Source organism: Phascolarctos cinereus, unplaced genomic scaffold (assembly GCF_003287225.1).
Source record: "Phascolarctos cinereus isolate Bilbo 61053 unplaced genomic scaffold, phaCin_HiC Scaffold_9;HRSCAF=440, whole genome shotgun sequence".
NCBI classification, from domain to species: domain Eukaryota; kingdom Metazoa; phylum Chordata; class Mammalia; order Diprotodontia; family Phascolarctidae; genus Phascolarctos; species Phascolarctos cinereus.
The window spans coordinates 245,002,917-245,016,131 of NW_027556402.1; the positions used below are offsets into that span (position 1 = coordinate 245,002,917).

Consider the following 13,215-nt stretch of genomic DNA (forward strand, 5'->3'; position numbering starts at 1 on the left):
CCTGAATGGCAAATTGGAAGTGCCTGGATCTGCTCACTCTAAGCTGGTAGATTTGTAAAAGGCTCTCTTTAGGCTCCCTTTGTCTGCCTCAGTATAAAGCTCAAGAGACCCTAACTCCCTTGAGTCACTCCAATTAGTTTGAAGTTCTGGGCAAGGCCAGTTTTCTGTGTTGCAGTTATGTGTGTGACTTCATTCTGCAGACTGAGAAAAAGGCTGGAACCCATTGGGCCTGTGGTGAGGTAGAAGCACTCGTCTCCTTGTGGAAGATGAGTATGAATTCCCCTACTTCAAGAATTACTGAGAGCCTAGACCTTTGAATTAAATCAGTCTATCAAAGACTCTACCAGGTGTGAAAAGTCCTCAATTTATTGAATCGAGGTGCTTAGGCCTTGAAGCCTTTGACTGACTGGTTCAGGCAAGAAGTCCAGGCACTCTGTAATTCCCTAAGGTAAGACTGTGGGAATTTGGCAGCCCCAACCCCAGCACACACAGACAGAGGTATCCTTTTTTGTTTCAGTGGTGGTCTGTATGATATTAGGACATTTTGTAGTTACATTAGAGGTGAGCATGTTCATGTCTCGACTCACTGAGACGCCAGCCTGGATTGACTCACGAGAGTTACACAGCATATTGCAGGGCCAGGATTCGAGCCCGGGCCTCCTTTCAAAAGAGTTTCATAACTTATGAATGGATCATTTACTTTGAAAATTTAAGACTAGTGTTATGTAATTTTGATTTCTTAGGGATAACTGAAAGACTTTATTCCTGCTTTGCTTCTATTTTCGTGAGGACAGATAGGGAAATGACTACAGAATGTGGAAGACTGGAATTAAAGTATGAAAAACAGTTGCCCCCAGAGGTGGAAATTGAAGTGAGAGAAAAGCCGCCTGCTCAGATGAGGGATGTATCTGTAGCTTGGCTGGGTGGGTGGGGGATGGCAGCTGAAGTAACTTGCTCTTCTAATTTTTTTTTAAGGGAGAAGGAGGAAGCTCAGTAGCGTGCTGTCCTTGGGAAATGTGACAAATAACAGCTTTTCCTTTTATTTCTACCTTTCTTTCCACAGTGAATCCCAAATCTCATCCCACTCTTGGAGGCAACTCTCAGCAGGCAGCCCCTCTAATTACCATACCCCTCCAGAAATTCCTTTTCATTATTACTCACACTCTGATGGCTTTCTGCAAATTCCCGCTCTCAAACCTCGACTCAAACAGCAGGGTGTCATCTTCTGGTCCTTGCAAATTGACAGAAAGTTGTTTGATCACTCCTCGTTTGCCTCCTATTCTGGAGCTGGTGAAATAGGAACCCATTGGGGCTGAGAAAAGGGACAGATAGAGAAGCTGGTACAAGTCATCGTCTTTACTTACACAAACCCTGATGCTGATGGTCATCCAGGCGATGGCCTTGGTTGTCAGGGTCGAAGTTCAAAGATTTTGTCTCAGTGGGTACTCCCTGTGCTGACACAGTTCATGGCCCCTCTGGGACACAGATAGTCTCAGAGAGTTCCTACTCCAGAAAAAATTCAGTGGTCAGCACCCAAGCTTGGTGATGAGCTAGTCTGATGTTAGTGAGGCTGGTCCTCAAAAAAGAGAGCAAGTCTGTCACGAGGGATGTGCTCAACGTCTTTCTAGCTTGATAGAATCTGACAATTTGTGCTTTGTTGGCACAGGCTTTGAGAGGCCAGGCTATCTCTGGGCTATGGGAGTAGGTCTTTAATAATAACACCAAGCATATCATTAGAAAGTCCTGTATTCACATGAAGCATTGACATAGCAGGAACAAGGGACAGAAGATGGGGGGGTTCCTATGATATGCTGGTAGCCCTGAATACTAAAAAATGTGGGGGGGGCAGGGAGGGGGAGGATTGGAAGGAGGCCTCCAGTACCCAGGATAAAGTCTTTAAGGAGGAGCTACAGGAAAACACAGACAAGAATTGGATGGGAGGAGAAGGTGCAGAGGAGAAGCCTCCGTGGAAGGGAAATCTACACTGATAAGCACATAGCCTAGAGAGTCACCTTCTGCCGGGATGCGGGGTTCATGGCAAGGGTTTAGAATAGGGAAAAAGAGAAGGGCAGTTGTATGAAAAGGAAAGCAAAGTAAGAGGGGCAAGGCTGTCTGAGGTGGGAGAATAAATAGAGTTGGAAAGGAAAATGGCATTGCTGGTCAGAGTGGGGGGTGAAGAAGAAAAGCCCTGGGGAGTGGTACTGCCCCTAAAGCCCTAAATCTCCCTAAAACCAGGACACTCGGCAGGACCCCAATGACCCCAGAGCTAAGGCAAAAGTCTTCACAGGCCTACTGCCTGACCCAAGGGGTCAGAAGTTCTCTCTCTTGCCCCCAGGCACTCTCTGCAGCACAGAATCTTAAGCCTTAACCACCTGGTCATGAATTCTGGAGCTACTGTGTCTATCCCTTGATATGCTGGCAAGGGGAAGGGAGGGAGGTTAGTGGAGACTGGGAAGGGATTAAGATTATAATCTACCAGGAAGTTGTAGTGGGGTTACACTTGTGGTGTGGCAACTTGACACTCATGGATTGGGTCCCTGAGGGCTGGCCATCTCAGTTTCATGGTACTCTGTGGGTCTGTACTCCTGAAATTAGAGCTCACAAGTGTTTACCTTTAATAGTTAGCCAGTTGACACAATTTTCTCAGAGCATTACTACAATGGTGTAGCACAAACTGTAAACCAAACATTCCCCCCTAAGCCTGAGGGCCACTCGTGTGAGCAGTGGACACGTGCATGGAATACCCTCGTAGATGCCCACGTGGAGGCAACAAACGTGGCCAAAGCAACGCATGCTTCGGCACGCAGGGCCCTGTCCTTTCTCTTTTTGGGTTCTCTTCCTGTTGCTTCTTTTGGGCGCCATGCCTGCCGGGCCTCCTCTCTCCTCTGGCCTGCTTTGTGCTAGCTGTAGCACCTCCTGCTGGATGAGTTTCTCTGCTGCCACTTGCCACGTCTGATTGGGGGGAAGGAGGAGGGAGAAGTCCCTTCCCCTCTGTGGCTGACCTTCATCTGCCGCCAGCTTGCCTGCTTGGTTGAGGCTTCGCCACCCCCTGGGCTGGTCTTACTGTAACGCTATGTGCCTTCAAGTCCCGGAATAGCACAATCACAGAAGAACCAAAACTGGAGGTGAGGCAAAGAAGATCGAGCCTGACTGACGTGCTAGGCGTAGGCTGTGGTGTGTCGTCAACAATGACACGTGTGAGATGTCGCATGAAAGCCATCCTCATGGGCGGCACAGGCGGTGGGCGGTCTTGCAACAATAAGAGCGGGGGATATTGGACAGATGGGCCAAGTTCTGCTCGGGCACACACGGAACGTATACACCTAAAGGGAGCTTGTCTAAGTGTTCAGTAGCTCCTCTGTGCAGGCTTTATGCGAAAGCTACAGACAGAAAGAATGAGAAAGTACAGATGGGCTGCCATCTGCAAAGCAAACACAGATTCACTGAAGTTTGGCTGTATCCTTTGGGTGCTGGATAGGGTTGAAACTCAGGGGGCATCCTGATCTCCCAAGCATCCAAACTGCAGTTCCCCAAAAGATCAATGGTGATTCATATTGAATACCCGAGGCAACTGTAAACATGGATAAACATGGACGGAGCATGGGCCAGGGAAGTTGGCACATCTGGCCCCTCCACGCTACCTGTGCTTAGAGCTGCTATTAGGCCTGAAGACTTGCCCACAAGGTATGGAATGGAACACCCGGAAATGGACTATCCAGGAAAGAATGACCGAAAAAAGAGGCAAGCTAGTCTTGGAACAAGAGCAAGGGACGAGAGATGACCAGACCCCGAGCTGGCCTAGAGCCACTGGCATGCTAAGTGACTTAAGGGAAGGCTCTGGCATGCCGGCTATGTGCTCTAGGGGTTTCTGTGGAAGGCCATGCTCATGAATGGCACAAGATGAGAATGTGAGAGAATGAGTTGAAATCTGCATCACTCTAGGGAGTAGTCCCAGCAGTGAAATTACAGCTCCACTGAAGTACTGATGGGTTTTATTTTTGTTTTTAAAATACATATTTTATACATGTTCTCTTAACACAATAATCACTTCCTAATCATCCCCACCAATTATCTTCCCTTTAGAAACATGTTAAGTAAAACTATATTGATGTGTCTTCTAAAAACTCATAGAACACTGGGAAGTGACCACCAAGAGAAGGGAGGGGAAAGGGAGGATGAAAGGTAGTGTCAGTGATTGAGTAGAAAAATGGAAAGAGCAGGTTCCCTGGAGGCAGCTCCAGCGAGATCTGCTGTAGAAAGGAGGAAGCCACAGTACTGGCTTAGAATCAAATAATAACAACACCACCACCACCAATTTTTTTGCAGAACAGTGAAAGTACCGAGGCTGACCTTCCACAAATATCAGCACTCTCGATCAATCTGGTCACCAAAAGATACTTCATTCGCTTTTCACATATGTGATCACAGATTTCTCTAACTGTCACAATGAAGCCCTTTTGAGGAAAATGAGGATACCTGACTCAACGTGATAGACCACTGTGCCTTTTCCCTCTCCGACGATTTCCGGCACCTTCTCATTTCCTGTAGGTTGATAGAAATACTCAGGCTTGGATGGGACCCATTCTGAAAGGAGATGTCCATAGGAACATGCCGTCAATAATTACCTACAGGACATTTCACAGCAGAAAGAGCAGAAAGTATGCAAAACTCTACCAAAATTACTCTGATCATTTCTGCCAGAGCCAAAACAAAGACTTCTTCTCCCTTCCAAAGTATTCCCCTTGGCAGCTTATACTCGTGGTATTATTTGTTCTCCTTCTGTAAAGGATGCTGGGACACAAGGACAAGAATGGAAATCAGCCTGGTCACTGGAATTGACTTGTAGGATGGAGGCTCAAAGTGCATTTCTCAGAAGACTTTAGGGCTCTTAGGGATTTCTAGAAGGAACCAAGAGACATAGCAAGGACTGAGAGGGCCGAGGTGGTGTTAATTTGGAAGTCAGCTCCAGAATATGGTGTAGAATGTGAGGAGTGCTTGAACTCCACAGGGAAATACCGACCCCACTGGGCCATCCAACCTTCCTGGCTTTGCCTTCCCAGTGGACGAAGCAACTATCTGATCCCCAGGTCAGTTTCCCAGTGATCCTGGGAAGGGCAAACATTGCGTAGTGAACACTAACATGAGTATATAACATGAGAACAGAAAGGCATATCCCCCTCCCTCAATGAATAAATTTGTATTCTGGTTTATTATCAGTTACATGTGAGCTGGAAATAATATGAATCAATTCACCAGAACTTGGTCACACAAAAAGTATGCAAAGTGGGCCAAGAATGGCTTTGGAATATGGAGGCACTGGGTTCAAGTTGCTGCCTCTGATGAACACTTTGTGTGTGACCCGGGCATATCTCTTGACCTCTCATTGTGCCAAACTCCTCCCTAAGACAACTCCCTAAGTTACTGGAGCCTCTGGCCTTCATCGAGGGAGGAAATTTCTATATTAGGAGATCCCAATACAAATTAAGTAACAGGCCTTGACATATAGACAGGTCACCTCTAGATAAATGATAACCTTTTACTTCTGACCTGTGGTGACCCCTCTAAGTGAGAAGAACTTACCAGCTCTTACCCCTAATTAACAGAAGTCCATTACTACTAACTCAGGAAGTAGCAATACACATTAGATTACCAATGTGATGAATATTTTCCTTGATGACTTCACATTCTATGGGCCATCGTGGAGCCTGTAGAAACCCATCGTTAGAGAAGAAAGCAAAGAGATTTCGGGGTTCTCGGAGGCGTGGGTTTCCTTCACCAAACTCATCAAAGAGCAGTTGGTTGCTTTTAAAAAGTGGGGTATCCAACAAATGGGAACCTGTGAAAGAAAAAGGGACTACGTAAAAGGTTTTCTTCCCAATCTTGAGAGATCTAATCCTGAAAATATCAACAGTTCAGTGGCTTGTGTTTTTCTATAAAGGATATGGAAATCTTAGCATAGAAATGTTTTTCTAGGTCCCCTATTAGGGGGAGAGAATGGAATAAACATTCGCATAGTGCCTACTATGTGTCAGGCACTATGCTATCAAATACTATCTCATTTGATCCTCGCTGGGAGGTAGGTGCTATCATTATCCCCATTTTACAGTTGAGGAAACTGAGGCAGGCAGCAGTGAAGTGACTTGTCCAGGGTCACACAGCTAGTGTCTGAGGCTGGTCTTGGATTCAGGTCCTCCTGACTCTCCACTGCGCCACCAGTTGTCTTATCTGACTCCTCCTTCAGTATTCACGTGTGTCAAAAGTAGATTTTTAGGAGAACATAAATGTGCTATGTTTGATGTCATACAAAGGTCCCACAGGTATCCTGCAGTACCTCTCTTTCCCCAATCACTTCAGTGGGACAAAAGAAGATTCACAGAACTCTGAACTGTTCCTAGGAACTCACCCACTCCTCTTTATTTCATCTAATATGGCACACAGTAGGAGCTTAACAAGAAGACAGGGTTGTCTTTGGTCTGGTGTAAGTGGATGCGAAAGCCTTCATAACAGTTTAAAAATCCTTTTTCTTTTGCTAAAAATGTATCTTTTCCTGTCTATACAATCTACCAGACCTTACCCAAACTCTGGGTCCTGTAGCTGTGGGAGACTATACATGTCATCTTTGGAACTGGGAGTCACACGTGTCCGTCACTTACTGATGGGGTATGTCACAGTCTTGTGTGGCTAAAGGACTGCAGTGTATCTATCTGTCTGTAACCTATGCTGGCTTCTTCATGCAGAGGTTAGCAAGGACCCTAAACATTCTTGCAACAGATGTAATTCCTCATCTATATATTTTAAAAACAGAGTGCTGAGTTACTACTCATTTATGAGCATCAAAAAGGAGAGTGGGGATTTTTTTTTCTACTGAGGGGCATACATAAGTAAAACGCAACTGAATTATTTCTTTAAAAGAGAACTCATTCATTTAAAAAATAATCTATGTTAAAAAAGAGCTACCCACTTGCCAAGTCACACAGGCCACATCCTAGAGTATACTGCCTCTCTTGCCTAAGCAGACATGAAAGATAAACAAGGTACTGTAAAATAGAAGGAAGCATAGCTCTGTAGTCAGAAATCCTAGGTTCAAATCTCTCCTTAGACCTTTACTAAAACTGTTTAACCTCGGGCAGTTTACTTAATCTCCCTGGACCTCAGTTTCCTCTTCTGAGCTTCCCTCCACCTCCAAATCTAGGATCCTATGGTCCTAAGGCAAGCCCCTCGTCAATGAGCAGTTATCTTTGTTGACTCCAACCACTCACCACTTTTCCCTCCCATTCCTCTTATGGCAGGTACCCTGGGGTGAGATGCCACCTCTGCCCTCATTTGCTGTGTGGTAACTTCCTTGAGCTTTAGCTTCCTCTTCTCTAAAATGGGGGTGATAATACCAGTGCTTCCTGGCACCAGGGGTCACTGGGAGGTGAGTGCCCTATCTACATCACAGGCATGACTTGTAGACATAAGGCCTGGCCTTCTTCTTTTCTAACCATTCTAACTGATTGTCTAGCTAATCAAAATAAGGATAGCAATAACCTCATTTATACTCTGAACAAAACTTATTTACACTAGTAGACACCTTCTTCTCCCCACTGTAAGTTATCTGGGTGAATTTAAATATTACAAATTCAAGTCAAAGTTTTCTTTTAGCTAGACTTTTCAACTTACCATCTTGGGAAAATGAAGTTGATGCAGGTTTGTAGAACCATGTATTGGCTGTCTCCATGCGGGAGATGAGCCCAGCAGTAGGCGAGGCACACGAGTTCCCTGGCACAGAGGAGATGATTACATTAATTTTTTAAAAATTAAAGAAAAGTTATCTAATTCAACAAACTCTCTGAAACAGCATCGCCAGTACTTTCCTGAACCAAACGCATCTCACATACAGTGAAATCATGATTACCCAGGCTAATGACCAAGGTAATTACTGCTGAATGATGAAGCGATTATTTTACCTGTCCTGCTCCCTCACTTGGGTCTCTCCTTCTTGCTCACTATTCTTACATGACTATTACTTCCAAACCTGCCTGGACTGCTTTCTCTAAGTCCCTGGTTGAATTTACAGGCAGTTGACCAGCAATGGCTTTATCAACCGCTAATCAATCGATAAACATATTATCAGGGCACCAGGCCTGGAGTCAGGAAGACCTAAGTTCAAACCCGGCCTCAGATGTGTACTAGCTGAATACGTTGGGCAAGCAAGTCACTTAACCCTGCTTGCTTCTGTTTCCTCATTTGTGAATGAGCTGGAGAAAGAAATGGCAAACCACTTCAGTATCTCTGCCAAGAAAACCCCTAGTAGGGGTCATGAAGTGTTGGGCATGACTGAAAAATGACTGAACACATGCCAAGAACTGTGCTCAGCTGTGGCGATACAAATAAAGACAAAAAAGTCTCTGTCCCCAAGGAGCTCCCCATCTAATGGGAGAAGAGATAACTAGATACAAGATACCTACAGAAGAGATGGGAGGTAGTCTCAGAGGGGAAAGTACTAGAAGCTAGGGGGATAGGGAAAGGCCTTCCTGTAGGAGGAAGACTTGGAGCCAAGTCTTGAAGGAAGCGTGCAAATCTAAGAGTCAGAAGTGAGAAGGAGGAACACTCCCAGCACAGGGCAGAGATAGCTAATTCACAGGGAAAGAGGAGGAGTGTTATATTCAAGGAACAGTAAGTAGACCAGTGTAAGTGGAACACAGAGTGAATAGAGGGGAACAGTATAAGAAGCCAGAAATGTTGGAAGGGACTGGGTTGCAAAAAGCCTTAAATGCCAGAAAGTACTTTCTATCTGATCCCAGAGGTAACAGGGAGCCACAGGAACTTCATGAGCGGGGTGTGTGTGTGTGTGTGTGTGTGTGTGTGTGTGTGTGTGTGTGTGTGTGTGTGAGACATGGTCAGACCTTGGCTTAAGGCAAATCCCTTCAGCAGGCGAGTGGAGATGGAATGGAGTAGGGAGAGACATAAGCCAGGGAGATGAATTATAAGGTAGAAGTTCAAGAGAGTGATGAGGGCCTGGAGCAGCATCAGGGTTGCATGAGTGACGTACATGAGAGATGATGTTAAAGTAGAAGCAACACGATTTGGCCACAGCCCGTATGTGTGTGGAGTGAGAGTGAGGAATGGAGGATGACTCCAAGATTCTAAGCCTGGGTCATAGGGAAAACAATAGTGTCTTCGATAATAATAAGGAAATTTGGAGGAGGGAAGGGTTTTGGGGAAAGAGAATGAGTTCTGTTTTATATGTGCGGAGTTTGAGATGTCTATGGAATATCTGTTGTTTTTCTTCAGTCTTTTCAATCATGTCCAACTCCTTGTGATCCCATTTGGGATTTTCTTGGCAAAGATGCTGGAGTGGTTTGCCATTTCCTTCCAGGTTTGAACTCAGGGAGATGAGTCTTCCTGACTCCAGGCCCGGCACTCTATCCAGTGCACCATCTGGCTGCCAGTCAATGGGATATGCAGCTCATGAAGTTCCAAAGGCAGTAGGTAACATAGGACTGGAGCTCAAGCATTACCATTCTCAAAAGCAATTTAGAACTATGTCCAAACTATGAAAGATACTAAACTGTGTATGTTCTTTGACCTAGGAATACCATAACTAGGCCTGAAGAGATGAAAGAAAGAGGAAAATATTTATAGCTGCTCTTTTGGGAGTACCAAAAACCTGTAAACTAATGGATTGTGCACCTTTGGAGAATGGCTGAACAAATTAGAGTATCTGAATGTAATTAGGATATTATTTTGCTATAAGAAATGATGAAATGGATGATTTCAGAGAAAACTGGAAAGATCTGAATGAACTGATGTAGCCTGAAGTGAAGGGGCCTAGGTGAAGAATTTATACAATCACAATACATTATAAAGAAAAGTAATTCTGATTTAGGACAGAGAGGTGAATTAATGTGCAGAATGAGAAACATATTTTTGAATATGGTCAATATGGGAATTTGTTTTCCTTTGGAATTTGTAATCTAAGTGTCACACTGGCACAGTGTTCAAGAAGTCGGCATCACCTCTGTGCATTGAAGGGATGGGAGAGATACAAAGACAAACAGCCCTCTCATAAGCCCTGCTTTCCAAATTCTTGGCAATGGCAAGCCAGTACTACAGAACAAGGGCCACACTGCTGGATCGACAGAGCAGTTGACCTCAACTACTTCTCTAGGCCCCAAGGAACCTGATGAGAGAGGCATGGCTCACACTCATGCCTTACTACTTACATATCAGCTTCTCCTCTTGCAATGTATCCTGTTTCAAATCATTTCTTTTCCGGAAATTTCCCTTGAACAGGTACTGCGGAGACCTCTCCCACGTATGCTGATGTTTAGTGGCATTTGGTAAACCATCACCCTGAGCTAAAAGCAAATGTTTAATTAAGAGGGCTGAAACACTCATCACAGGACAAACTTAAGCGTAGTATGACAGAAATAGCCCTGCTGTTGTTACCAGTAGAATTAAAGCCTTGCCAACATTCCAAACTGATTTCACACTCTTCATGGAATTATCTGGCAGAAGAATAGGGGATAACATCTAAAGCTCCACCTCCCCTAATTCTTGATGATGGCCCTATGGGGAGGAGCTTACATGAAAACATTTGGGGCCCACTGTCACCCTACAAACTTGGAGATCACAGAGATCAACCTTGTCTAACTTCTCTCCCAATGCTGAATTTTCTCTACAATCTACCTGACAAATGGTACCTATTCTCATTCCCCACAGCAACTCCTCTTTCCTCATCTCCCTCCCTGCTCTCCACTCCTCCAAATATTCCATAGTCTTAGTTAAAAACCAGCCTCCCCTTCACTGAGGAAATGGAGCATCCTCCAGGTGCGCCTGCAGCTCCTCTCTTCCCTACTTCTGAGCTTCTCTGTATTTCATCTCTCTATTCCTTGCCAAGGTTAATTCTTCACTTCCTCCAGGACTTCGTGCCAGCAATTAATCCCTCTCTCCTGTTTGCTCAGCCTCTGCCCTTTTGGCTACTTCCTATTTGCATATAAATGAATTTCCCAACCCTAAAATAAAAGTCCTTTCCCCCACACTCTATCTACTCCATCTTTCCTTTTCTTCTTTTTTTTGACCTTTATTTTTTAATTTAAAAAAAATAATGAACTTATTTATTTTTAGTTTTCAACATTTACTTCCATTAGATTTTGAGTTTTAAATTTTCTCCCCCTCTCTCTCCTCTCCACCTCCAATACCACGTGCAATCTGATATACGCTCTACTTATACATTCACAGTAAGCATATTTTCCCATTAGTCATGATGTAAAGAACAATTAGGACTAACAGAAGGAACCATGAGAATGAAGCAATAAAGCAAAACAAATGAAAAGGAGAGCAGATAGTCTGCTTCCATCTGCATTCAGACTCCATGGTTCTTTCTCTGGATGTGGACAGCATTTTCCATTGTGAGATTTTGGAGTTGTCTTAGATCCTTGCATTGCTGAGAAGGGCCAGGTCTATCAAAGTCAGTCATCGATTAATAGTGTGGCTGTTACTATGTACAACATTCTCCCGGTCCTGCTCATTTCCCTCAGCATCAGACCATACAAGTCTTTCCAGGTTTTTCTGAAGTCCGCCTGTTTATCATTTCTTATAGCACAACAGTATTCCACTACATTCATATACCACAACTTGTTCAGTCATTCCCCAATTGATGGGCATCCCCTCAATTTCCAATTCTTTGCCAACACAATAACAGCTGCTATAAATATTTTAGTACATGTGGGTCCTTTTCCCATTTTTATGATCTCTTTGGAATACAGACCTAGAAGTGGTATTGCTGGGTCAAAGGGTATGCACAATTTTATAGCCCTTTGGGCATAGTTCCAAATTGCTCTCCAGAATGGTTGAATCAGTTGGCAACCCTACCAACAATGCATTAGTGTTCTAATTTTCCCACATCTTTCCCAACATTTATCATTGTCCTGTTCTGCCATGTTAGCCAATCTGACCATCTCCCCTTTTCACTGCCAAATCTCAACACATATGAACGATAAATCAACAACTACAGCTCTAACCATTCTCCTGTTTCAGTCCAACATCTTAAACAGCTTACAGGAATTAAGCATGTCCCAAATTGAATACAATTCCTCCCAAAAACCTGTTCTCTTCCTTCTGACTTTACTATTTTTGTTAATGGCACCATTATACCCCCGTCACCTATGTTCAGAACTTAAGTGTTTTCTTTGATTTTTTTTCCCCTTGCCTTCTCCAGCCAATTAATTGTCATTCCTAAAGTTTTGACCCTGAGAGTCTATCCTGCTCTCTCTCCCTATATTACCTTCCTTGTTCAGGTCTTCCTCTACTACATACCATCTAGCTGGCCTTGCTGCCCCTCCTCTTTTAGCCCTTCAATACCTTTCAGACTTCTACTAGCCTTATCTTCCCCAATGATTTTGCTCAAAACAGCTTAATGGTTCCCTATCATTTATGAAATGAAGATCAAATTCCTTAGCCTCATATTCAAGACTTCCCAGAATATGACGCCCCTCCACCTTTCTAGGCTTGTCTCACGCTATTCCTCTGCACATGTGCTATGCTCCAGCCAAACCAGACTCCTCCCTTATCCCCCATCCAGGTCCTATGCTGTCTCACCTCTATGCCTTTACTTGTTATGTTCTATATACATGGAATGCCCTTATCACCTCTGCCTCTTAAAACCCCAGCGATGATCAATAGAACAAATTAGGTATGCAACATACAGAAGCAAACAAACATATTAGCATAGAGTTCACAAAATCCAAATACCTCCCCATCCACACTATTTGACAAAAATGTTTGAGAAAAATGAAAAGCAGTCTGGCAGAAATTAGGTACAGACCAGCGTCTCACACCATATACCAAGATAAGCTCCAAAGAGATGCATGACTTAGACATAAAAGGTCACATCATTAACATAATAGAGAAGCAAAGAAGAAAATGACTTTTACAACTATGGATAGGTTCGTGACTAAACAGAGGATAGACAAAATCACAGAAGATAAAATGAACAATTCTAATTACCTAAAATTAAACATTTTTTTTTGGGCTAGGCAATTGGGGTTAAGTGACTTGCCTAGGGTCACACAGCTAGTAAGTATCTGAGGCTGGATTTCAATTCAGGTTGTCCTGACTCCAGGGCCAGTACTCTATTCACTGCACTACCTAGCTGCCCCCTAAACATTTTTTGCACAAACAAAATCAATGCAGGTAAAATTTGAAGGAAAACAGTTAATTGGGGAAATA

At 44.0% G+C, this 13,215-nt stretch overlaps 1 protein-coding gene across 3 annotated transcripts in view; it reads right to left on the reverse strand.

Moving 5' to 3' along the window:
* Nucleotides 1-13,215, reverse strand: part of AGBL2 (AGBL carboxypeptidase 2) — a 71,870-nt gene that overhangs the window by 47,380 nt on the left and 11,275 nt on the right. For all 3 annotated transcript variants that reach the window (XM_078148670.1, XM_078148671.1, XM_078148669.1), the window contains exons 4-8: nucleotides 10,209-10,343; nucleotides 7,663-7,761; nucleotides 5,651-5,836; nucleotides 4,477-4,584; nucleotides 1,162-1,312 (exon numbers count right to left, since the gene is read on the reverse strand). In XM_078148670.1, coding sequence (XP_078004796.1) covers nucleotides 1,162-1,312; nucleotides 4,477-4,584; nucleotides 5,651-5,836; nucleotides 7,663-7,761; nucleotides 10,209-10,343 — 679 coding nt within the window. The remainder of the gene's footprint in view (nucleotides 1-1,161; nucleotides 1,313-4,476; nucleotides 4,585-5,650; nucleotides 5,837-7,662; nucleotides 7,762-10,208; nucleotides 10,344-13,215) is intronic.